The sequence below is a fragment of the Nyctereutes procyonoides genome, unplaced genomic scaffold (assembly GCF_905146905.1).
Source record: "Nyctereutes procyonoides isolate TBG_1078 unplaced genomic scaffold, NYPRO_anot_genome, whole genome shotgun sequence".
NCBI lineage: Eukaryota > Metazoa > Chordata > Mammalia > Carnivora > Canidae > Nyctereutes > Nyctereutes procyonoides.
The window spans coordinates 33,407,163-33,432,444 of NW_026575133.1; the positions used below are offsets into that span (position 1 = coordinate 33,407,163).

General features: G+C 63.0%; 2 protein-coding genes across 4 annotated transcripts; both read right to left on the bottom strand.

Annotated features, from left to right (window-relative positions):
• Window positions 1–1,735: 1,735 nt before the first annotated feature.
• On the bottom strand, window positions 1,736–5,242 carry FUOM (fucose mutarotase). 3 transcript variants are annotated; one of them, XM_055300702.1, is made up of 7 exons: window positions 5,136–5,242; window positions 4,680–4,748; window positions 3,792–3,906; window positions 3,111–3,181; window positions 2,791–2,889; window positions 2,156–2,229; window positions 1,736–1,982 (listed from the first exon to the last, which is right to left on the bottom strand). In XM_055300702.1, exons 1-6 carry the CDS (start codon window positions 5,218–5,220, stop codon window positions 2,192–2,194), a joined length of 477 nt encoding a protein of 158 aa, XP_055156677.1. In that variant the 5' UTR covers window positions 5,221–5,242; the 3' UTR covers window positions 1,736–1,982; window positions 2,156–2,191. The 3 variants fall into 3 exon arrangements, with proteins under 3 accessions (XP_055156677.1, XP_055156679.1, XP_055156680.1); XM_055300704.1 differs by lacking the exon at window positions 3,792–3,906; XM_055300705.1 differs by lacking the exons at window positions 3,792–3,906; window positions 4,680–4,748.
• Window positions 5,243–8,051: 2,809 nt separating this feature from the next.
• ECHS1 (enoyl-CoA hydratase, short chain 1) lies at window positions 8,052–17,249 on the bottom strand. Its single transcript, XM_055300547.1, has 8 exons — window positions 17,123–17,249; window positions 14,299–14,496; window positions 13,784–13,911; window positions 13,032–13,131; window positions 11,888–11,992; window positions 11,323–11,442; window positions 9,492–9,559; window positions 8,052–8,616 (listed from the first exon to the last, which is right to left on the bottom strand). The coding sequence occupies exons 1-8, from the start codon at window positions 17,208–17,210 to the stop codon at window positions 8,551–8,553; spliced, it is 873 nt and encodes a 290-aa protein (XP_055156522.1). The 5' UTR covers window positions 17,211–17,249; the 3' UTR covers window positions 8,052–8,550.
• Window positions 17,250–25,282: the final 8,033 nt, after the last annotated feature.

Genomic DNA, 25,282 nt, shown 5'->3' on the forward strand with positions numbered 1-25,282 from the left:
CCGCTGTCCGGGGGAGGAAGGCCCCGGTCCTCGCAGCTTGGGAGCCCCCGAGGCCCCCAGCCTGGCAGCCCTGCTCCTTGAAGGGCTTGTGCCCTTGGCGCCCCCCGCGCCTGGTGGAGGTCAGCCCCCCACAGACGGGCTGCCGGGGCGGGCAGGACTCCGGCCCCGACTCCCGGTCCTCACTCTCTGGGTGCTTGCCCGGCGCCGTCTGAGGTCCGGGGCTCCACACCCTATCCCTGGGGCCGTGGGCTGGGGCTCAGGCGCAGGGACCGAGTGGGAGGGGCTGAGCCGCACGTGCGGGGCGGGGGGGGGGGGGTGCTCCCGCGTGGCGGTCACGGCCTCGCACCTGGAGGGAGGGAAGCACTTGGCGCCTCTGCCCCGCACGCGGGACACAGGGTGAAACACTGGGCAGAGGCCACCAAGCTCTCGCTGCTGCCTGGGGACGATGAGCTCGTGAGGGTGACCTCACGCCCCAGGGCTGGGTGTCCGCCCGTGGGTCCCCTCTGAGGACTTGGACGGCAGCCCACACCCGAAGCTCTGCTTGAGGGCCCACGTGCCTCACCACCTGGCGTCACCCCGTGTTCCTGATGGAGGGACCCCAGATGGACGGTGAGCTCACGGGGCAGCCGGGCGACGTGAGTACTGGGACCCCACGTGGGCTCTGAGGCCGGCACAGCCGAGGGCTCACGGTCCCTCCCGTCGGTCAAGGACGGCATCTCTGAGCCGTGTGGGTTCGGGCGGCACCCGGCTCGGATGCAAGGGCAGGGGTGCCCCGGCCCCGGGCAGCCCGGGGAGTCTGTGGCCAGGTCACGCGGCCGGGAACCCCTGCAGAGGCCGGGCCAGCTGGGGACCCGGGAGTGTGCGAGCCGCGTGAGCGGGAGACAGCGTGGAGGCAAGAGGCTCCCACGTGTACAGTTTAGAACACGTCACTCAAGCCTCAGTAAGGCCGTTCAGAGGCGTCTGTGTGGCCGAAGTGGCCGTGGGCTCAGGGCGCCGAGGGTAAGCCCTGCAGGGAACAGGGCACAGTCCCCCCCCAGGCCGAGCCCCGATGCTCAGCCCAGCGGGCCTGTCGGCCCCCCACGACCTCCGGGACACCAGCCCTGGTCCCAAACACGGGAGCCAGCGGCCCGGGAGCCCCGTTCATGCCCGCGCCGGCACCCACGAGGCCGGAGGAAGGCCTGGAGGGGAGGGGGAGGCTTGGGGGAGACCCTGGGGTCCAGAGCAGGGGTGGCGGGTGCTCCCACCCAAGACCAGCCCGAGCCCCAGCCCACTGCCTCCCTCGTGCCGGCTTCAGGCAGGTTGACCTGCGCCTGTGGGGTCGGGGGGCACCCCCGGGACGGTACCACCCCCTCCCCCTGCCATTTCCCAGGACCCGGAGCCTCCTGGTGTTGAGGAGGCACGAGCCCCACAGATGGAGCAGAGCCCGGCCCCCAGGGGAGTGGCCCCCTCACCACCACCTGCCACCACCTGCCCTCCCGCCTGGTCTCCTCCAGGCCCACCCGAGAGTCCCCAGCCCCGGGGGCTCCACCCGCCGCCAGGGCTCCTGCGGGGCAGTCACCGCCCCCCCACCGTGGGGGCTGCAGGCCTGTGAGCTCTCGCTCCAAACCCAGGGGCCTGCTCAGAGTCAGGCCACCCAAACCTGCAGGGTGGGGGGCGGGGGAGGCCTCCTTCCCCCCTGGTGATGGGGGTCGTCGGAGGGGCCAACGGCTCCCTTGTGCGCAGCACCACATGGGCCTTTGTGAGGATGCGGCTGTTGTTGAAACCTTCACATCACGGCCGTAAATCGGGTGACCCGGGTCCCCGGCGGTCCCCCCACCCCGGCCCGGCCGGCCCCGCCGGACCCTGCAGCTAGGCGGGGGCGGGGCCACTGCTCTGTGGTCCGGCTCAGGCATCCAGCTGCGTCTCTGGGCGCGGTGGTCTAGGGCGCATCCAGGGCCAGCACCCCCTTCCTGAGGATGAGGTTTCCGTAGAGAGCCGTCTCCCTGCGGGAGGGGCGGAGCTGAGCACGGGGTGGGGGGAGTCCAGGAACTAGTCCTCAGGCAAATCCCTGGACAACCCCGTTCCCAGTGGGGCCTCTAGTGTCAGCTGGGGCAGGGGCCGAGGGGGGGCAGGGGAGCGCCCCAATCCACCCTGACCCGCAGGACCCCGCACTCACCCAGTTGCTACCACAGCAAAAGCCTTCTTGGCGCGCTCATAAAACGCAAACCTCTCTACCGTGGCCAGGGCGCCCTGGAGGCACAAGGGGCACGAGGGCCTTGCTCAGAGGACCTCGGGGCCCAGCGGGCACAGGGGCACGAGAGGCAGGGCCGCTCAGGGTCTCCCTTCTCGGTCTCCCGGCTGGGGTCCCAAGGGTGCTCAGCCTGTGAGCGGGGAGGACTGGACGGGCAGGGACATGGGGGGGCGGTGGTGGCCGGCTGCCTGGGGCCCCGTGTCCCTCGGAGTTGGCGCGAGGGCCCCTCCAGCCCCCCTGCCCTTCAGGTGGGTCCTGCCCGAGATGTGCCAGTGGGAGGTCCCGGGAGGGCAAGTGCATCCCCTCGCACAGCCTCGGGCCAGGGATACCCCGTGGCCCCTGGCCCCCCTCGGTCACCTGGGCCGGTCGAGGGACCTCAGGCAAGGACCGGATCGCGACCCGAGAGGGCAGGAGGCTGGGGGCAGCCCCATCCCCAGGGTCACTCTACTGGGAAGGCTGGGACAAGCGCAGGGGGGTGTGGGGCCCCGCCTTTGACTCCTCCCAGCCTCCGAGGAGGTGCAGAGGGTCCCGAGGGCCTTCCCGGCGGGGCTGCGCCTCACCTCGCAGCCGGCCCCCGACAGGATGGACTGGTAGGTCCCCCACACGGGAGTCTGAAGGCCCCTCTTCCTGTCGCTGGGCACCAGCTCCATGACGGCAGCCTAGGGACAGAGGGGGCGGCTCTGGCCTATGCATCCGGCTGCCCTGGGCACTTCCAGCCCCCACCCCGCTGGGTGACAGCTCAGGGCTCCTCTGACCGGGACAGGGCCCTCTGGGGACACATGCCCCCCACCCCCCTGCCAGCCTTCAAGCAAGTGGACCCTCTGGGGCCTGAGGAAGCAGAGACCGAGGCCCAAAGCGGGGAGGGGCGACGGGCGCTCACCGGGCTCTCCACGTAGGTGTCCAGGGGCAGCAGCTGCAGCACGGCCTCCAGCAGCGGCGGGATGCCCAGGCCTGAGGGCGGAGTGCCACCTCAGGTCACGCTGCCGTCCCTGCCCGCCAGCAGTGCACCCGCCCTCCCGGCCCGCGCACGCCCTTTGCCCGGGGCCCCAAGCCCCAAGCCAGCCAGCAGGGATGGACTTGGGCCGGGACAGAGCAGGGGCTGCCGGCCTGGCGACACTTGCCGGGGTCGCACGGGCACCACCCTGCCCTGGCCCAGCGCCTGAGGCCGCGCTGCCCGTGGGCTTGCCCTTCCACCCCCCACCCCCCTCACCCCACACCGCGCAAACCTCAACACTCACCAGCAGGGACACCTGGGCCCCTTCCCTGACCCCAGGACTCCCCCCGTGACCCCTGAGCTGCCACCTGTACCCTGGGGCCTGGGGCTCTGGGAAGAGGCTGTTCTTGCCCCAGTCTGCCCCCAGACCCGTCCCACTGGTCCCCAAGGTCCCTGCTCTCCGGTAAAGCGGGTTTCTGACTGTTAAAGGAACTCCCGCTGCTTGCGCAACGCTGACAACTGCTTGTGCGGAGCTGGTGACAGCCCGTTGGGATCTCACGAGCCTGCCGCCCTGAGCGCCTTCTCTTCTGCCTTTTTCCCGGCTTTTCTCTGTGGTCAGGCTCGTACCTGGCTGCGACTCCTACCGGCTTGTTTCCCTCGAACACGCAGGGCGTGTGGGTCACGCGGCAGCTGGGCCGTCCCCTGTCCCCCAGCATTCCGGCCTTTCCCTTGTCCCCTCCTCCTTGGGGAGGAAAGCATGTTGGGGCACCTGGCGCCCAGCGTAAGCTGAGGCCCGGCTGGCTCTTCTCCTTCCACAGGGAGTGGAAGCCACGGCCACTGGGTCGGGGGCCAGCAGCCGGCGAACGGGCCTCAGACCACTGGCCGGCTCTGCCCACAGGGGCTGCTTGACCCTACACCTCACATCTCCGTGCCTCAGTGGCCTCAGTTTTGCAGGGAGGGTCGTGTCGCCGCTCCTGGCACTGCTGAGGGCGGGGAGCCAGCCAGGCCCCACCTGAGCCCACTGCAGCCAGGTAGGAAGGACAGGGCAGGACAGGTGCCCTCACGCCAGCCCCTGCTCCTGGTACTCACTCTGCTACTGCCTTCATGGTGGAGACCCGGCCCCAGGCCCCCCCCCCCACCCCGTCCCCGTCCCTGCCGGGTCTCCCCAGGGCCAGAGGGTCTCAGACACAGAGCACGTGGGCACCTGGAGCCTGGGAGGTGAGGTCACCAGTGCTGGGATTTCTATGGCAGAGCAAAAGCTGAACACGTGACCTGGGTCGTGGGGGCCAGGGGTGCACCTGTGCTCAGCCAGCCAACAGCCCGCTGGGCCTCAGTTTCCCCTCTTGCAAGAAGTTACCAAGACGTGTCTGAGCCGGAGCAGGAGGCCCAAGGTCACCCCTCCTCGCGGCCCGGCACTGGGATGCCCTGGGTCGCGGAGGGTGTGGGGCCGCGGCTGGGGTGGGGGCAGGGCGGGGCACCTGGGCAGCTGGGACCGCCGCGCCCCGGGGCGCTCACCGTCAGCGCGGAGCTCCTCGGGGCCGCACTTGCATATGGAGGCCGTGGGGAAGTTCACATCTGCGAGCACTGAAGGGCCCGCCAAGCCGTGAGACACCCCGCTGGGCCCCCCCAACCGCGGGCCGCAGACCACGCCCCTGCCCCTCCCCCTCCCCTCAGGGCGGAGGGAGTCTCCGAGGGCAGGAGCAGCTGCAGGTGTCCCCAGGGCGCGGGTGGGGACGGAGGCCCCCCCCAGGGATCCGCCCCCGGGGGCCGCCGTCCTGACCGCCGGGCTGACCTCGGCCTGGGCGGGGGGTGGGGCTGGGGGTGGGGGCAGCAGGGGGAGCCCGGGGCGGCCAGAGCAAGGGGGGCCCGGCTCCTCCCGGACCCCAGCGGGGCGTGGGGCGGTGGGGGCCCCGCGCGCGCCTCGCCGGGTCTGCCCGGGGGTGGGGGTCCCGAGGCCCCGTCCCCGCTCACCGATCTCGTCTCCGTGCCCCATGCGCGCCAGGGCGTAGAGCAGCTCCGGGGAGAGCAGCGCGGGGACGCCCTTTAGCACCACCATGGTCCGGGGCCTGGCGGGGCGGGGCGGGGCCTCGGAAGGGGCGGGGCCAGCGCTCGGGGCGGGGCCAGAGGGCGGAGCCGGGCTCGCCGGGGGGGCGGGGCTTCGTGGAAGGTCGGGGCCTGCACTCGGGGGCGGGGCCAGAGGGGCGGAGCCTGGCTCGCCGGGAGGGGCGGGGCCTGCAGCGGGCTCGTCCGGGAGGCGGGGCGTCCAGCAGGGGCGGAGCCGGGCTCGGCCGGAGGGGCGTGGCCTCGGGGGAGGGCGGGGCCTGCGGCCGGGGGCGGGGCGGCGGCGCAGAGGGTCCCCCCGCCGCGCCCGGAGGTCTGGCAGCCCTGAGGACCGTGGCCGCGGCTCGCAGGCTGACCGGGGCTGGGGCGACCACCGGCCCGGCCTCTCCGGCATCTTCCGGGGCCCCGCGTCCGTCGCCGGGTCCAAGACCGCAGCGCCCCGAGCTCCCCGCTGCCGCCCCCGCCCCCGCCGACCCTCACTGCGGCCCCAGCCCGCCGGGTTCCTGGTCGCTGGGTGAGGGTGGCCAGACCCCGACTTCTCCGGCCAGCACTGTTCGCAGGACACCCGTGGGCCTGCCCTGGGGGACAGGCAGGTGTGCCGGGAGCACCTGGTTGGGGGTCTCCACCTGGTCTCCCCGGCGCCGGGACCCCTCGGTGCAGAGTGGGGTGCAGCGTCCCAGCCCGGGACAGCAGGGACCTGACTGCCCTTCCTCCTCAGGACCGGATCTTCCCATCCCCCACCCACCAAGATGGGGTGTCTGGCGGGGAGGGCGGGGAGGGAGGGTGTGGCGGGGCTGGGTCCACCCCTCTTTCCCTTGAACAGGGGGAGCACCTTGCCTCCAGCTGCCAGGGTCTCTGCCTGCTTGGCCCTTGTCCCTGGAGACTGGACTCTGGGTGCCCGGCTCCCTCCTTAAGCTCTTCAGAGCCAGGCCCCGGGCACACTGCTCTCCTGGTCAGGTGCCACCGCCATCCACTGCACTCCCTGCGGGAAGACGCCCACCCTGGGCTGCACGGCACAGCCCCCCTGTTCAGGCCCCGATCCTGGTTGAGTGTAGCAGACTCTCCGGAAGCCGCGGGCAGCCCTGTCGGGGCACCAGGCACTGAGATGGGGCCTGTTCCCTTCCCTTGAACCAGGGGGGCCTTCGCTGGGAATGGTGGTGCCTGGCTTCTGAGTTAGGTCATAAGGGCAGTACGGCTTCCTCCTCATCCTCTCCCTCCTCAGGACTTGTCCCGGGAACCCAGGCACAGGATTGGCAGGAAGCCCAGGGCACAGAGAGCCTCCCTGTGCACGTGGTGGCCCTGGCCCCAGGTAGGCCCCGCTGGTGCAGCACCAAGCACCAGACGAGTGAGCGAGGTCCCGGACATAGCGCGGTGACGAGCTGACCCACTGTGGCGCGTCTGGGTTCCTGACCCACACAGCCTGCCCGATGCCGGAGGCTCCTGGGCCCTGCCGACACTGCCCTCGGCCTTCCGATCCCTCTCGCACACTCAGGCTGGAGGCAGACAGCGGTGCGGGTGCCCACGCGTGTGCTCACCAGTCCCACCCAGAGCCGTGGCCGGGCTGTCTCCCTCTGGAGCCCGCCTTCCTCTGCTTCCTTCCCGAATGGACTCATGGCCGGTGGTCGGTGCTCTTGTCGTGACCCCCAGCCCTGCGCTGACATGAGATGCTGGGCGGCCTGGCCACTCCTGGGAAGGTTTTATACACCAAAGACAACAAAGCCACACCAAAACCTGATGAGAATCAAGATGCCCGTTTTACTGCTGGGCCCTGGGGAGCCCTGCTGGCCGAGGGAGCCAGCTGGGAGCCAGCCTGGGATCTAGCAGGGCCGGGAACACAGGGCCTTGGGCTGGCCCCGCTGGGCATGATGGGACCAGGAGCTGTGCAGGGAACGGGGAGGGAAGGCCAGCAGGCCCTGCACCTCGGCCACCCAGGCGGCATAGGTGAGAAGGTGAGGTTTCAGCTCTAAAAAATCAGAATCCCAAACAACATGGAGCCAGAGGTCCATTAACTCCGAGGGGGTGGAGCTTCCATATGGGGCTGTGGCCCTTGGGACAGTCCTGCTCAGGGTTGTCAGTAATGCCATCTGTCTCCCGCAGCAAATGGCACTGAGCCTCATGGCCATCCTGCTAGGCACCAGGGCCCACCCGATGCCTTGGAGACTGTGCGTCCCAGGGTCTGCCCTGGTTCTGATCCAGGTCTCGGCATTTAAGCAAACACCCTGGGGGCCCCCTGGGTGGCTCAGCAGTTGAGTGTCGCCTTTGGTTCAGGCCGTGACCCCAGAGTCCCGGGATCGAGTCCCACGACGGGCTCCCCGCATGGAGCCTGCTTCTCCCTCTGCCTATGTCTCTGCCTCTATCATAAATGAATAAATCTTTAAAAAAAAAAAAAGGAAAAAGGTAAAAGAAATGCGGATGTGCAATTCTGCTTTCATAAAAAGAGCACTGAGCCACGTCGGTGTATGCAGGTGCTTGTGTGTGCATGTGTGTGCACAGAAGCACCTAGAAAGCTACGTTCCAGTTAACGGCGGTTACCCTGGGAGTGTGCCGGGTGACTTACTTTCTGGACTTCCCTTCCGTTTGACCATTGTCACACAATGACAAAAGTCTGAAGAGCGACGTGGCGTCTGCTTACGAGGAGAGGCACAGCGTGATTTCCGTCCGCTGTGTGCCGGTGGCGCCCTCCTCCAAGCGTCACATTCACAGGCTGCGAAGCTGCACAGCGACCGGGGGAACGCGCGTCCATCCTAACACGGCAGGCTGTACAGAGTGAGTCTGGCATCGGAATATCTCAGTCCCTAAAGTCAAGTAAAAACTTACACACACCACTGAGGGCTCACCAGCAGGATTTTTTTAGGGTTATTTATTTGACAGAGAGAGAGAGAGAGCTCAAGTGTGCACACGAGTGTGGGGAGGAGCAGACGGAGGGTCTGAAGCCGACTCCCCACCAAGCAGGGAGCCTGATGCAGGGCTCAGCCCCACGACCCTGAGATTATGACCTGGGCTCAGTGCCGGCCACGTAACCGACTGCGTCGCCCAAGCTCCCCTAGTGAGGATTTGTGTGTGTGTGTGTGTGTGTGTGTGTGTGAGTGTGTGTGTGAGAATTGATTAAGAATCTGCTCAGTCAGAATGAGAACAGGCTCCAGACACGGAGTCTCAGGACCACCGGGTGAAGACCGCCCCCACTCAGGAGAGCGAGAGCCCCGAGCGTCAGAGAGACTGCGTGCGGCCTACAGGGCCCTTTACTAGAGAATTTATTTGCTTCTAAGACCATCAGACCGTAATTTCTGTCTTCAAAGTTGAGGGTTCAAGGCGGAGGCAGAGGCACTCACTGGTCTTTGAAGCTGGCCTTTCTCTTTTCCACAAACGCGGTCATCCCTTCCTTCCGGTCTTCCTGGTGGGAGAAGGAAAATAGGCAGAGATGGACGTTCCCGGTTTCCTACAGGCGGAGGCGCAGGCTCGGCCCGTTTCTGGGTTTGCTCTCGGTCTGCTGGGCTCCTCTGACAGATTCCCAGGGTGGGGAGGGTCCTGCCCCGGGACCGCCTGTGCACCTGCGCACGGCCTGGAACCCCGGCCACCGGAGCCCCCAGGGGTGATCATCCAAGAACCACGGCTTCGTGTGTCAAACTCTCACCCAGGGAACCTCAGATGTACCTGCTTGGGCCGTTCATTAATTCGCCTCCTGGGTTAGTGGCGGTCCGCGTGGAGGACCATCCTGAGCGCCATGGAGCAGGACACAGGCGTGCAAGCCCTAGCCCTACACCTTCCCTGCGTGCACGCACGAGCGTGCACATGGTCACACGCACGCCTTCACTTCCTCGAGGGCCACGGCCGTTTCCAAGCTCCCATAAAACACACCTGTCTAGGACTCTAATCGCGGCAGGTGGGTTTCAATGCCTGTTACGAGAAGGACTGCCTCTCGCTTACTGTCAAATCCTGCAGGACACTGTTCTGAAGCCTCAGAATGCAGCATTAGATACATTCCAACTCCACGCCAAGTCGTTGGAACGATCTAGAAAATTATGGCAGATGGATTGCCTTTAAATACAGGAGGCTGCCTTTTAAGGGCGCGATTCCTGATTCCTGAGACCTTGGTCAAGGATGTAACGCTTCATACTTTGGGCAGTTATTTGCTAATTGTGCTCGTGGGCAGGACGCATCCGATCCAGCTGTGGGGCGGCAGACAACTCGTTTACCGCAGCCCTACGGGACCTCCCCGGCGCGCTCTCTGGCTGGGCCCCGCGTCCGTCCACCCCAACGCTCACTCACGGTAGCGAAAGTCGCGTAGAAGAGCCTCTTCTCCAGCCTGTTTCCCTCCGTTAGCGTCATTTCAAAAGCTGAAAAGAAATCCCTTAGGTTATGACCCAGGGGCAGATGTGGGAACAGACAACTCTTCATGGGGACAGGAAACACTCCCCACTGACCCAATCAACCTCGATTTTGTCGTGATATCGTGACCTACATGGTCGCCTACGAACACCCCCTCCCCCACCCCCTGCCCCCGGCTTCCCACTGGCAGCCCCACAGGAGAGGAACAAGGAATGGAGTCAAGAGTGCGATGGCCAACTCTGTGCAAGCACAAGAGGACTGGAGGGCCAAGAGAATCACATACAACTTATTATTTTTTAAGATTTTTTTTTTAAGATTTTATCTATTTATTCATGAGAGACACAGAGAGAGAGAGAGGGGCAAAGACACAGGCAGAGGGGGAAGCAGGCTCCATGCAGGGAGCCCGACGTGGGACTCGATCCCAGGTTTCCAGGATCAGGCCCTGGGGTGAAGGCGGCGCTAAACCACTGACCCACCAGGGCTGCCCTATTTTTTAAAATGTTATGTTGAGAGAAACTGTGAGCGTGTACGAGCAGGCGCAGGGGCAGCGCGAGGGGCACAGTCACAAGCAGACCCCCGCTGAGCACGGAGCTGGAGCCGGAGCTCGGCCCCCCGACCTGACATCACGACCTGAGCCAGGAGTCAGACGCTCTGTGGGCTGAGCCACCCAGGTGCCCCCCCGGAATTACATATATTTTAAAAAGCATTAAAAAAATGAGAATGAAGGGGCAGCCCGGGGGGGCTCAGCGGTTTAGCGCCGCCTTCAGCCCAGGGTGTGATCCTGGAGACCTGAGATCGAGTCCTGCGTCGGGCTCCCTGCATGGAGCCTGCTTCTCCCTCTGCCTGAGTCTCTGCTTCTCTGTGTGTGTCTCATAAATAAATAAATAAAATAAAAAAAAATGAGAATGAAGGATGAAAACCGTAAAAAATGCTGTGCCATAACAGAGTCCTGGGCGGGCAGGGCACCGTGGCCCCGGGAAGGCGAAGTGGTGCCCCTGGCTGAGCACCTGGACGGACAGCAGGCGCCTGGACAGCACAAGCAGCGGGGGCCGCCTCCGCGTGAGCTAACTGCTCATCCTGTGGGGACGCGTCACCCACGGCGGCTCAGCCAAGGCCAGCAGCCCGGGGGGCCCGCCCGCCTCCCTGCAGAGGAGCCGCAGACCCGAGCATCCGGCTCACAGCCCCCCGGCCCCCTCAGCCCCCAGGCTCGTGGCCCCCCAGCAGGCAGTGGCGAGCAAGCCGGCAGCTGACCCCAGTGCCGAGGACAGCAGGCTCCGTGAAGACACAAGGATGCTCAGTGGGGCCAGAGCTGCCCTGCCGGTAGGGCGGATGGAGAGTCCGGGGCAACAAGAAGCAGCCTGGACTGTCCGCGGTCACCCGGGTGTCCCGTGAGCCTGTGCCGCCCGCCAGGCTGCCCCACGGCAGGCACAGCCATTGGCCGAGGACGGGGTATCGTCCGCCGGGTCCCGGGATGTGCACTGGGTTTCCCGGGAGCCCGGCTGGCTTTCCTTCAGGGACCGTCCTGGCCTCCCAGCCATTTCCCTGCACCCCTGCACCCCTGCCCCTCTGCCCCGCAGGCTGGCTCCTTCCTTGGGTCCTGATACCAAGGACGCTTGGAACATTTCAGGATAACGTGTGACACAGCAAACAAAACCCAGGACTCCACCAAGAGCCAGACCCCACCATCAAGAGTCCAGGGCCAGTTAGGACGTGAATCTGGACTCCCGGCTGTGGGGCTCCTGTGCTGTCGGGCCCTCGGAGCTTCTCCTACCTGCGTTCACGGACTCCTTGGCCATTGCTGTTACGATCTTAGAATTGCTGGCAATTTTCTCTGCACACCGGATGGCTTCTTCGACCAAGGTCTCCACGGGAAAAATCTTGCTCACGAGACCTAAAACACACACAGGCGGGTGCCAAGTGGAAGCAGCACTGGCGGTGCCCGAGTCACGGTGCGGCTCTAGAGCTGGGGCTGTGCGGTGCTAACAAGGGGCTGCAGAGTCCCCGAGTGGGGCCACCAGGCTCCTACAGACACGTCAACAGGGAGGACGGGCGGTCAGCCAGGGGCGGGGAAAGGGTGTGTGGGCGGAGGGTCTCGGGAATCCCCCACTGCTGACCCGGGTGGGGAACCGGGATGGTTTTATCAGGACTCTAAGCACACGTCTACTTTAGCCGCTCTCGTGTCTGTGCGGCGTCCCAAGTAAAACACAGTCAGCCGTCTCCTGGGTTCTCAGGACACCCGAGATCACCGTGCTCGCCACCCGTGGGTGCAGCCCCCCACCCCTGCCTCCACTCGACTCCCCGTGAGGGTGGCTCTGTGGGGTGGCCCTGGCCCGCACCTGCTTGCTTGGCATCCTGGGCAGAGATCCGGTCACCGGTGAGGACCATCTCCATGGCCAGCGACTTTCCAACAGCGCGGGTCAGTCTCTGGGTGCCCCCTGCACCTGCAGAGATAGACGGCCACAGGTCACAGTCGGCTCCCGGCCAGCGCACGCCAAGATGACACGGACACACCCGCAGCCAGCTCCGAGGCGCGGGAGGGGCCTGCTGGGTGGGGCAGGCGGGCAGCAAGGAGGCAGCCCACGAAACCTCAGGGGGGGTCCTTTCCACAGGGGGGGGCTGGCACATTGGGGCCCTGCAGCTCTGAGCCTGGCCCGGTCCAGCCTGGGGGGCAGCAAGGGCTCTGCCCCCCCGGGCACCCTGGGCGTGGCCTGTCCCCGAGCTCCCGTCCTTGGTGCCCCCACCTCCTGCGGACCCGACACCCTGTGGCAGGAACACCAGCGGTCTGCCCTGTCATCTGCCCCACAGTGAAGCCTGGGCCGCCCCGTGAGCCAAGGGACCACCTGGGGGGACCCACAATCCAACAGACCCAGGCGCTGCCTCAAGGAGGAGGAGGCCATGGGCACGGACAGGAAGAGCCCAGCACCCAGCAGAGCTCATGCAGGGCTTTGCTCACCCTCAGCCGACCCCAGACGCCCCTCCTGACCTCACCGCGCTCAGCAGATGTCCTGGGCCCCGGGCTCCACTTGCAGGCCAGAGACTCAGGGGCCAGAAGCCTGGAGTCCTCATCAGTGGCCCCGTTTGCCCACAGCTCCCCTCACCCGCCTCATGGGGATGGGATTCCCTGCTCTGCGGAACCCCAGGTCACCAGCAGGAATCACTGCAGTTGTAATGCAGTGGGTGGCCCAGCCCTTCCCAACAGCGTCCGATAAGGGACCGGGCGGTCATCAGGGAGCCCGCGCAGCCCCGAGGCCCTGGGGCCACTGTCGGAGCTCTGTGTCCCCTGGGGCTTAGTGTGCTGGTCAGCTCAAGAGGCAGAGGGCACAGCCAGGTGGCCGCCTGGCCGGCGCTCAAGGGACAGCCCAGGTCCCTCGCCAGGTGCAAGCTGCAGACTTCTGTCTATTACCGGAAACGCTCCAAAGCTCCCGAGGCTCCGGAGAATGGACCTGGAGACCTTACGCCAGAGACGTCGTCACTCTTTACCTGGGATGGTTCCTAGCAGGATCTCCGGCTGTGCAAACTGGGCTTTCTCTCCAGCATAAATAATGTCACACATCATAGCGAGTTCACAGCCGCCACCAAGCTGCAAAACATGAGGGCCCGCCAGGCGCCAGTCAGAAATTCAGTCCATTTGCTTACTTGAATTTGCAGTTAAGATGGACACGGCCCAGAGCGTAGCCGAGATTAGCACAGAGACGCGAGGTGAGTTAGCCACGAGGGCCGACGCTGGCGCTTCCCTCTGTGAAGTGCCCACGGCACATTCTTTGAGCTCTGGGGTCCCGCGGTCTCTGCGGGGCCGTGGGGCTCGACGGCAGCCAGAGTCCATGAACCAGCAGGCACCACTGTGGTCCAGGGAACCTGACGGGCTGGCCTCGCCTCACCCACACGGAGCTTCATTAACGGATCAGGAGCTGAGCTGCCCTCGGCTTCGCTACCATCGGCCCAGGGCCTCTGAGGGTCCACGCGCCCAGAGACCCTGACGCCACACAGAGCTCTCGATGGCAGCAGAAGAGGTGAGCCAGCGGGTGCGGCGGCCTACAGCCTAGTGGAGGGGAGACGTTCCTAGGAGTCATGGAGGCTGTGGGGAGGGGCTTTCCCAACAACGGAATGGGAAGCCAGCAGCGGGACAGCCGCCACGAAAGCTGTGCCACAGCGTGTCCTCCCTGCACTTCCGGGGTTTGCAGTGACACTCGGCAGGAGCGGCGTGCGGAGAGGGGACTTGGTCTGACACTCACAGCGTAGCCGTTGACGGCAGCTATGACCGGCTTCTTGACCCGGGCAAGTTGGTCCCAGTGGCTCAAGAACTTGCTCGAGTAACAGTCCTGGAATGTTTGGTTCTGCATTTCCTTGATATCGGCTCCAGCTGGAGAGAGGAAAGGAGGTCCCGGTTACCAGAGAGCAGAGACCCCGCTACAGCTGCACCCCCGGCCCGCAGGGAGCCACGAGTGTGCAGTGTGTAGGCTCCGGGGGCCGCTGGGAACGGCCACCTGCACAGAGCCGGACAGCGGGGACAGCGGGACAGGGCCTGGACTCGGACGGCGAGGCTTATTCACCAGGCACGGACCGAGCGTCAAGGACCCGAACCTCTGGACGCACTGACCTTGCTGGCACAGCACACGTTAGACGGGCAGAGCGGCTCTCCGAGCGGGACCCGGCTCCGTTTACACTTCAGGTTTAAACCCCAGGCTGCTCACGCCGCCCTGCCCGCCCCTCGCACACCTGGGCGACCAGCGCCACGCCGCCCACGCACCTGCAAACGCCTTCTCCCCGCCCGTGAGGACGATGGCCCCCACGCCCGGGTCCTCCTCGAAGGCCTCCAGGGCCTGGTTGAGCTCCGTCATCAGCCCGTTGCAGAGCGCGTTGAGTGCTTTGGGGCGGTTCAGCTGGATCAACCCCACGTTGCTGTTCTTCCCCTTCTTCTCCGTGATGATGTACTGGAAGTCAGCACCTGCGGGAAGAAAGCATTTCCACCCGCGAAGGCATCGGAGCAGCGGAATTTGCCCGTCAGCAGACAGAGTGACCCCGACCCGTCCCCTGCCCAGTCCTCGGGGAGCAGCACACAGCTCTCAGCCTCGTGGATGGTCTTTGCCCCAGCACCTACTTCCACACAAATCTGAGCATGTCTACCCTGTGACTCAGCAGGAACGAGGGACGGGGACATAGGTTCCTTCCCCCTTGAGGAATGGCAGCTGGGGGAGAGGACGGAGTGGGAGGCGCACACCGCTGAAGGGTGGCTGCCTCGGCCGGACAGGAGGGGTGACCTGCCAGGCCGCAGGTGGGTGTCTGCCCGGTGGCCTGAGGAGCACAGCGCCCCCCGGGGGTCTGGTGGGGAGGAACTCAGCAGAAGGGCTAAGCAGGGGCGCTGCACAGCCCAGGGAACGATTGCTGACCGCAGGTCAGGACCCACAAAGCAGCTCATCACAGGAACTGCGGGTAACGCCAACATGCCCTGGCAGCCGGGCAGCGAGTGGGTGCCTGGGTGAGGGAAGGAGCTGCAGGGACACCCCTCCCCCAGCTCAGGGAGGCCCGAGTCCCCAAGGAGCACTGCGGCCCTGGCCTGAGGGCTGAGTGGACGGGTCCAGCCAGCTGGGGCAGGGAGAGTCTGAACGGACTCGGGGACAGCAGCAGGCGGGAGGGACGCGCTGCGCACAGAGCACAGGACCTCTGCCAGCTCCCAGGCCCCACCTGCACCGCCTGTCAGTCCCGTAAATCCTGCAGGATTTTACCAACAACCAAACTGAAGCGACCAGAGCACTTGGTCCTAGCACTTGGTCGTGAGTCCCCCAGAGCTTGGCAGAGTGAGGCAGCAGGTGCTGGCAGGGGTGCCCAGCAGGACAGCAGAGGGGCGGGGCGGGCCCTGGGAGGAGCCAGGGTCCTGATGGGCTTGAGGTGGAGGAGGGCGAGGTGGGGGGGGTGGAGAAGGACTGAGGTTCAGGGGTGGGGGTGGAGGAAGGGGTGAGGTCCTGGGGGTCCGGCCTGAGGAGGGGTGAGGTCCGGGGGTCCGGCCGGAGGAGGGGTGAGGTCCGGGGGTCCGGCCGGAGGAGGGGTGAGGTCGGGGGGGTCCGGCCTGAGGAGGGGTGAGGTCGGGGGTCGGGGTGGAGGAGGGGTGAGGTCGGGGGGTCCGGCAGGAGGAGGGGTGAGGTCGGGGGGGTCCGGCAGGAGGAGGGGTGAGGTCGGGGGTCGGGGTGGAGGAGGGGTGAGGTCGGGGGGTCCGGCAGGAGGAGGGGTGAGGTCGGGGGGGTCCGGCCTGAGGAGGGGTGAGGTCGGGGGTCGGGGTGGAGGAGGGGTGAGGTCGGGGGGTCCGGCAGGAGGAGGGGTGAGGTCGGGGGGTCGGGGTGGAGGAGGGGTGACGTCGGGGGTCGGAGTGGAGGAGGGGTGACGTCGGGGGGTCCGGCCGGAGGAGGGGTGAGGTCGGGGGGTCCGGCCGGAGGAGGCGTGAGGTCGGGGGTCGGGGTGGAGGAGGGGTGAGGTCGGGGGGTCCGGCAGGAGGAGGGGTGAGGTCGGGGGGTCGGGGTGGAGGAGGGGTGACGTCGGGGGTCGGAGTGGAGGAGGGGTGACGTCGGGGGGTCCGGCCGGAGGAGGGGTGAGGTCGGGGGGTCCGGCCGGAGGAGGCGTGAGGTCGGGGGTCGGGGTGGAGGAGGGGTGAGGTCGGGGGTCCGGCAGGAGGAGGGGTGAGGTCGGGGGGTCGGGGTGGAGGAGGGGTGACGTCGGGGGTCGGAGTGGAGGAGGGGTGACGTCGGGGGGTCCGGCCGGAGGAGGGGTGAGGTCGGGGGGTCCGGCCGGAGGAGGCGTGAGGTCGGGGGTCGGGGTGGAGGAGGGGTGAGGTTGGGGGGTCGGGGTGGAGGAAGGGTGAGGTGTGGGGGGTCCGGCCTGAGGAGGGGTGAGGTCGGGGGGGTCCGGCCTGAGGAGGGGTGAGGTCGGGGGTCGGGGTGGAGGAGGGGTGAGGTGGGGGGGGTCCGGCCGGCGGAGGGGTGAGGTCGGGGGTCGGGGTGGAGGAGGGGTGACGTCGGGGGGTCGGGGTGGAGGAGGGGTGAGGTGGGGGGGGTCCGGCCGGCGGAGGGGTGAGGTCGGGGGTCGGGGTGGAGGAGGGGTGAGGTCGGGGGTCCGGCAGGAGGAGGGGTGAGGTCGGGGGGTCGGGGTGGAGGAGGGGTGACGTCGGGGGTCGGAGTGGAGGAGGGGTGACGTCGGGGGGTCCGGCCGGAGGAGGGGTGAGGTCGGGGGGTCCGGCCGGAGGAGGCGTGAGGTCGGGGGTCGGGGTGGAGGAGGGGTGAGGTTGGGGGGTCGGGGTGGAGGAAGGGTGAGGTGTGGGGGGTCCGGCCTGAGGAGGGGTGAGGTCGGGGGGGTCCGGCCTGAGGAGGGGTGAGGTCGGGGGTCGGGGTGGAGGAGGGGTGAGGTGGGGGGGGTCCGGCCGGCGGAGGGGTGAGGTCGGGGGTCGGGGTGGAGGAGGGGTGACGTCGGGGGGTCGGGGTGGAGGAGGGGTGAGGTGGGGGGGGTCCGGCCGGCGGAGGGGTGAGGTCGGGGGTCGGGGGCGCGGCGGCGGCGTCAGCCCCCAGCGGCCTCAGCCCCCCGCTCACCCGAGGCGAAGCGGCGCAGGGCGGCGCAGCGGGGCTGGGGGCGCAGCGGGCCGCGGACGAGGGGCAGCAGGACGCGCAGGGCAGCCATGATCCCCGAGGACAGCTCGCCCGCCCCGCCCCGCCCCGCCCCGCCCCGCGGAGCCGCCCCCGGCAGCGCCAGTCAGGGCCCGGCCCGCCTCCGGGCTGGCGTCGCGAGAAGGCGCAGGCATCGCGAGACCAGGGGGCGGCGGAAGGGGGCGGTGGAAGGGGGCGGGGCCGGGGGCCGGGAGCGGAAGGGGCGGGGCCGGGGCGGGGGCGGGGCCTCTGACTCCCAGCTGCGACCCGCGGGCCTGCGGGCGCCTCCCCCTGACCTCGGGTCCCTGCCCCCAAGCCCCGGGCTCGTTCCCCCACTTCCCCGGCGGCCCTGCGGGCTGGAGGCGGGGCGGGGAGCCGGACGTCCGGGCGCTGCTCTCGGAACGCGGAGCCCGCGACGCCCCGGGACGCGCTCCCCGCCGCGGAGGTGTGCGGAGGAGTCCGGGGCCGGTGACCCAGGTCGCCCCTCCCCTGCGCCCTGTGCCTGTGGGCCTGGCCCGTGCAGTGGCCGCGGACGCCCGTGACTCCAGGCCGTGGGCAGTTTAATAAAAGGGGAAGATCAAGTTTAACGACGGTTCAGTCTTGGCGATGACCCTGAAGCGTGGAGACAGTGTCACCAGGCCCCGGTCCAGCTGTGCAGCGCGTGCACGCGGGGGACAGCCCCTCTACTAATGAAAAGTGAATCCCACCTTTTAAATAATGAGATTCAAGCCAGAATCGAATACTCACAACGTGTGTCTCCAGGTTGAGGGTGGAAGGAAGACATTCTCCTGCGACGAGAAACACCCCTGGCCTGTGCTAAAGGGTGTGGGTGAGGGCTGGGGGCTGGGGTCCAGGTGGCAGCGTCCTCCACTGAGGGACAGCGACAGAGAAATGTATGTGCATTGACCTTCAAAATAAAATTGGCTTATTTTACCAGCAAAAGTGTTTTTTTTTTTTTTTTCAGGAAAAGCAGAGAATTGCAATTAAGGACATGCAAGCTCTAGGAGAACCGTGGCCAGTGCAGCGGAGCAGCCGGACTTGGGAGGGGTTGCTCTGACCTCCACTGGACACCAGCAGGAGGTCAAGCTGGGTTGCAGGGGGGTCTGGGTCGTGTGGACCTGGCAATGTTCACTTTTCCTGTTGGGGCCTGCAGTTGGCTCCTTTTTTTTCTTTCTTTTTTTTTCTTTTTCTGCAGTTGGCTCCTGTTGAGGCTTCTTCCCTTGGGGTCTGTCATTCACAGGTCTGCAATCAGCAGGGAGTGCTGGCGCTCCCCCTTTGGCCTCCCGACTCCATTTTGGTCAGGTTTCCCTTTCTTAATTTTCATATCTATATATCTGTATTTAGGTAAATTGGGCTTCAGCAAAATTAAGAACTTTTGTGTTTCAAAGGATAGCATGAAGAAGGTGAAAAGACAACCCACAGAATGGAAGGAAAGTTTTACAAATCATATCTGGTAAGGGTGTTCTATCTAGTATATATAAAGAACACTTTATAACCCCGTAAAAAAGACAAACCATTAAGAAGTGGGCAAAAGAGGGGAGCCTGGCTGGCTCAGTTGGAAGGACATGCTGCTCTTGATCTCAGGGTACTGAGCTTGAGCCCCGTGTTGGGTATAGAGATTAAAAAAAAAAAAAAAACTTAAAAAAAATGGGCAAAGGACTGAACAGAAATTTCTCCAGTAAAGATGCACAAATGGGGGGCAGCCCGGGTGGCTCAAGGGTTAAGCATCTGCCTTTGGCCCAGGGCGTGACCCTGGAGACCGGGGATCAAGTCCCACGTCGGGCTCCCTGCATGGAGCCTGCTTCTCCCTCTGCCTCTCTCTCTCTCTCTCTCTCTCTCTCTCTAATGAGTAAATAAATAAAATCTTAAAAAAAAAAAACCTTTAATAAAAAAAAAGATACACAAATGGGCAGCCTTGGTGGCACAGTGGTTTAGCGCCACCTTCAGCCCAGAGCGTGATCCGGGGGTCCCAGGATCGAGTCCCAGGTTGGGCTCCCTGCATGGAGCCTGCTTCTCCCTCTGCCTGTGTCTCCACCTCTCTCTGTGTCTCTCATGAATAAATAAAATCTTTTTTTTTTTTTTTTTTTTTACGATAGTCCAGAGAGAGAGAGAGAGAGAGAGAGGCAGAGACATAGGCATAGGGAGAAGCAGGCTCCATGCACCGGGAGCCCGACGTGGGATTCGATCCCGGGTCTCCAGGATCGCGCCCTGGGCCAAAGGCAGGCGCCAAACCACTGCGCCACCCAGGGATCCCGAATAAATAAAATCTTAAAAAAAAAAAAACCACAAGTGGCCAATGCACACACACAAAAGTGCTCGATATCATCAGTCACTAGGGAAATGCAAATCAAAACCACAATGAGATACCGCTTGGTACATAGTAGAGTGGCTATAACCAAAAAGACAGTAAGTATTGGCGAGAATGTGGAGAAATGGGAAGCCTTATTTATCGCTGGTAGGAATGTAAAATGATGCAGTCACTTTGATAAGATAATCTGGCAGTTCTTCGAAAGGTTAAACAGCGTGACCACGTGACCCAGCAATGCCATCCCTAGGTATGTACCCAAGGGAAATGAAAACACGGCTCTACACGAAAACTTGTTCATGAGTGTTCATAGCAGCATCCTTCACCATAGTCAAAACAGTGGGAAAAGCCCAGATGTCTATCGGCGTGAATGGATGAGCAAAATATGGGGTGTCTGTACGATGGATGCGCTATAATGGATTCAAATACACAATGTTATTTGGCAATAAAAAGAAATGAGGTGTGCTGATTCATGCTACACGGGTGAACCATGAAACCGTGCTGAGCGCGAGAAGCCGCACTGAAGGCCGCATTCTACTGTTGAGCCCACTTCTGTGAATGTCCAGATGGACAAATCCACAGACACAGAAAGTTGCCAGGGGCTGCAGAGGGGGCGTGGGGTACTGCTAAAGAGCGAGAGGTCACTTTTCGGAGTAATGAAATATTCTAGCCTGGGTTGTGCTGATGGTTTCACAACATACTGTAAACCAGTGACCTGTGCACTTTAAGTCGGTCAAATGTGCGGCATGTGAGATGTAATCAGTAAAGCTGTTTACAAAACCCAGAAAACCTGGTTTCCTTAAGCCACACGGGCAATGACACTGAGTAGTTGCAGCCTTGATGGCCTTGGGCGACCCTCCGGTATCACCAGAGAGCATCATCAAAACCAGGCATGTCCTGCCTGTGTTGGAGCCGCTGCCGGTGGCCTCAGACACCACAGAGGAGTCCAGTGCTGGTCGTGGCCCTGCCAGTTTTGTTTGCAAGGATGTGGGACAGCGATGACAGACCCAGCTATAGGCCAGTGTTGGTTGCAGCTATGGTTTGATTTAGGTGGTGGTGTCACAGTGAAGGGACACAAGCAGTATGAAATGTCCTCTCCTACACCCTGGGGTGCTAAGGTGCTCCCTCCCCCAGGTGTCAGACTCCCTGGTTGTTGTTGTTTTTTTTTAAGATTTTATTTATTTATTTATTCATGAGACACACAAAGAGGGAGAGAGAGAGAGGCAGAGACCCAGGCAGAGGGAGAAGCAGGCTCCCTGCGGGGAGCCCCGACGTGGGACTCGATCCTGGGTCTCTAGGATCACAACCCAAGCCGAAGGCAGGCGCTCAACTGCTAAGCCCCCCAGGTGTCCCATCCCTGCAACCCCTTATGATCTTGATCCTACCAGTGCTGACAGATGAAACAGGTAGAGTTGAAATAAAACAAAAGCATTATTTGGGGTCTCAGAATTGCAATTTAGGGAGCAGAGATTTGGGTTGCAACAAAAGTCAAGGTTTTTTTTTTTTTGTTTTTTTTTTTTTTTTAAAGCCCAAAGGGAATGCTTGTATGCAGCGTTTACTAAGAATTTTGACTGGTGTTGGCGATAGGAAACTATTGTCCGCTCACTATAAGTGACCGCGAGGGCTATCACTCTCACTAAGTTCAGGCAGTCCTGGTGTGGCCCAGTTCAAAGTTCATGGTTTTGTCCAGTGAGGGTGTGAATAGGCCAGGCCCGTCTCCTTAATCGCCTCCCGGCTCCATTTGAAAACTCCTTGACATACGTGACTCCATTTCATTTTATCTTTTGCACCAGGAAAAGGCTGGCTGGTGGAGAGAAGATGATGCACCAGGAGGTGAAAGGCAGAACTGGAAATCTTCCAGGCTGTCCCAACTCATGGGATACCAGACAGCGTGCTAACCCTCTAGATGGCCTCGCGATCATTACCATATAATTATAATAACGAAAAACACCCACTGGTGCCCTGACAGATCCAACTGTGCCCAGTTAAGGGAAAAAAGTGGTGGCAGTCTGATTCCAGCAGAACCTCCCCCGCTTCCCTACAAAACCTCCTAGTCAGCTTGCTTACCAGCCTTTTTTTACTCTAACCCCATATAACCCCGACCATGAGACCTAATCCGGAAGAAGGTGCCTCTGGAGCGTGATCTCCCCTTCTCCATTCTCTGGTCATCGAATACGTTGCCGGCTTGCTATGATCCTGTTGGGCTATTTGGCGAGCAGTATTGAGTAGGAAGAGAAATGGCCACTTTGGGTGGCTCAGGCTCTGCCACCAGCTTGATATCAGGGGTCACCAGGGGCCTCACCATGGGCCTACCTGTGAGAGACCCAGAGACCAGTGGCCACTTTACCAAGTTTGGGACCTCAGAGAACCTTTAATCTGTGGGCTGAAGTGTCCCCACTGATAGACCAGACGTCTGGGACATTGACTGCAGCCCAGTGACCCTGCTCAGTTGAGCCCTGGGGATCCAGATGGAGGAGGAAGCCCCCCAAACCAGCAGTGTTGCTTCAAGTGCCACAGTGGGGGAGGGTTGAGTTTCCCCCAAAGAGAGAGCTGTTCCTCTCAGCAAACAGGTGACACTAGGGTCAGGGTGACTGTACCCCAAACAAATCGGACTCATCAGATCGCCCGGGATGTCAGGCTGAGTGACAAGACCAGGGGCCAGGTGGTCAGCTCTGTGAACTGGTCCTGGGCCCAGTGCTGCAGCCTGCTTCTGGTCCCCAGGACCTCCGGTTTCCTCCTGGGCTTTGTGTCACCCCCCTGCCCTCCCCGCTCCCCCCCTGCAGCCTTGCAGCTGTCGGGTGTGCCTTTTGACCCAGGGTGCATCTTCCCAGAGTACTGTCGTCTGTGCAGCTGTGGCGCGCACCGGGGTGTGGGGGTGGTGTACCAGCTGTCAGCGACCCTGTCCAGGAGCAGGGATGGGGTACAGAGGAAGGAGAGCAGGGGCGGCCCAGGGCCGTCCACCCAGCAAGCGGCCGCACAAAAGCTGCTCTCCACCGATGCGGTCCCCAGGGCAGCAGGCCGCTCCTGCAGTCGCTCGTGGGCGCCTTGACCTGCTTGGTTGCCTATGTGACAGAAACTGCTGGGTGACAGGAGGGGTCACCCTGTGGTCTGGGCGCTCTGCTTCCCGCCTATGGCAGCGACTCTCCCGGCAGCATTCTTTTAAAGTGCCTGCGTCCTTCGAACCTACATTTCACTGAGTCACATATGTACATATATTCCTCTGTCCACTTTCTGAATTAATTCCGTGGTGGCTGGGATTTGTCTCTTATTCTGGGATGAGCCCTCAGCACCTCCAATTATCTGAATAGGTCTTCTCATGTTTAAGAAGCCGTTAGATTGGGGCCCCTGGGTGGCTCAGCGGTTGAGTGTCTACCTTTGGCTCAGGGCGTGACCCCGGGGTCCTGGAATCGAGTCCCACATCGGGCTCCCTGCCTGGAGCCTGCTTCTCCCTCTGCCTGTGTCTCTGCCTCTCTCTCTCTGTGTCTCTCATGAATAAATAAATAAATCTTTAAAAAAAAGAGAGAGAGAGAGAGAGAGAAGCGGTTAGAATCCAGGCAGTGGCCCTGGGGCCATTGTGGCAGCGGCCTGGATGCCTGTTTTTGCACAGAGGGATTCCAGAAGGAGAGACAGTTGGAGGTGAGTCTCTGGTACCCAGAATGCTGACCACCCCCCATCCTATCCACTCTTTGGTTTCAAAAATACTGGCAAGTAGACCTGTATGCTGCAGGAAGGACACTGGAAGACTCTTACTGGGGAGCCTGGGCAGCCCAGCAGGAGGACTCAGGGGATCTCGGGGGGGGGGGGGGGGGAGTTGCCCAGTTAACAGCCCCCCCCCCCGAACTCCCCAGTGTCAAGCTCTCATTAGATGAGTCCCGCTTACAAACCTGGTATTTCCAAACACCCCTCTGGCCTGTTCCTCTTCATGAGCAAACAAACAGTACCTGCCAGCACGAAAAGTTCCTGGAAGATGGAAACAGAAGAAACAGGGAAGAGACCATCTGGGGCAAACCCCCCAAGCAGGAGAACACTTCCGCTCGCACATCCTCAGACATTGCTCCCTTGAAGCAGGAACAGAACGTTTCTCTTCTCTGAAAAGAGACGTGGGTGGAGGAAGAGCTCTTGGAAATTCAGCACAGTGGCAGCCCCACAAGCCTCCCGGGGAGAAATCCTCCAGAAGGCAGAGTGAAAGGCCAGGATGGAAACAGGAGACAAGTTGAACACACAAGCTTCAGTCTCAAACCTCGGCCATCTTTTTTTTTTTTAAGATTTTATCTATTTATTCATGAGACACAGGGAGAGAGAGAGAGACGCAGAAGCACAGGCAGAGGGAGAAGCAGGCTCCATGCAGGGAGCCCGATGTGGGACCCAATCCCAGGTCTCCAGGATTACGCCCTAGGCCGAAGGCTGCGCTAAACCACTGAGCCGCCCCCCCCCCCCCCCCCCGCCCAACCTCTGACATCTTAAAACAGGAATTTTAGACAGAGGCAACAGCGAAAGGGGGGACAAGTCATTGGTGGAAAAAAATGATTAGTGAAATAACCTATGAAGGAAGTTCCCAGGTCTGAAGCACAGGAGTTTCCAGACTGAGGGCGCTTTGAGTTCCCAAAATAATGAGAGAACGTCCAGGCCCAAGGACGCAGCACACTGAAATTTCCACAGAGGATCCTAAATATTTGCAGGGAGGAGCAGCCTCCACTGTGGTAAAGGATCATACATTCAAATGCCTGTGAATTTCTTATGGGCACTCCCGGGCCGGAGACGGGCCTGCACAGTCCGAAGGTCTCTAACCTAGAGTTCTTTTAAAATTTTTTTTTTTTTTAAGACTTATTCATTCATGAGTGACAGAGAAAGGCAGAGACACAGGCAGAGGGAGAAGCAGGCTCCAGGCCGGGAGCTCAACACAGAACTTGATCTCGGGTCTCCAGGCGAAGGCAGGCGCTCAACGGCTGAGCCCCCAGGGCGTCCCTAACCTAGAGTTCTATGCTTAGGCAAACTACAAATCAAGTGTGAGGGCAAAACCAAGACATTTTTCCGGTTTCCAATGTCATTAAATAAATGACCTCCCAGCGTGTCTGCCGGGGTTTCACCCAAACAGGGGAGGAACCAAGAAAAGACAAGAGCTGGGGGAGGAGGCCCAGCCCCCCAGGGAACAGGGAGTCCTCTGGGTGATGGAGGGGGGGGCCCAGACAGAAGGACCACCTGCCCAGGCTGCGGCTGACTTAGGGGTGGTCCTGAGGCCTGCAGGCCTCCTGTCCCAGCCACGGAAAGTCCACGGAAGCCTCCCGCTGGGCGAGAGTGGCCGGATCTGGACGTGGCCGGCAAGGAATGACACGCCCTGGGTGGTGTCCCAGGAAAGCGTTTGGCAGAAGCTCTGTAATCCCTGCAAGACAGTAGAGACCAGACCTTCCCGAATCAGGAGGATATGCACTAAACGCTCCCAGACCAGGGGCCAGGCGTGTGCGAGAAAGTTCTCCCCTCACCTCTTCTCTTGAATTTTGTACTTTATGTGGATTACACGTGTGTACACGGAGAAGGGCGTCCCCGCCGAGAGGTGTCCCTCAGCCCCACTTTGGACGGGCCAGGCTCTCCCCGTGCCACCCTGGGCCGCCGCCACCCTCGGAATCCGCCCGAGGCCCCATGAGGCCCCAAGGTGCTGCTCTCCTGGGGCAGGAGCGAGGCCCGCCCTCCACCTTCTGGGCGCCTTTCCACGCCTGCTTCGTGGCCTCCGTCCGCGGGGACAGCTGCCCAGACTGCCCAGCCGCGGGGCTGCGGCTCGGGCCCCTTCCTGCGCGCAGGCCGAC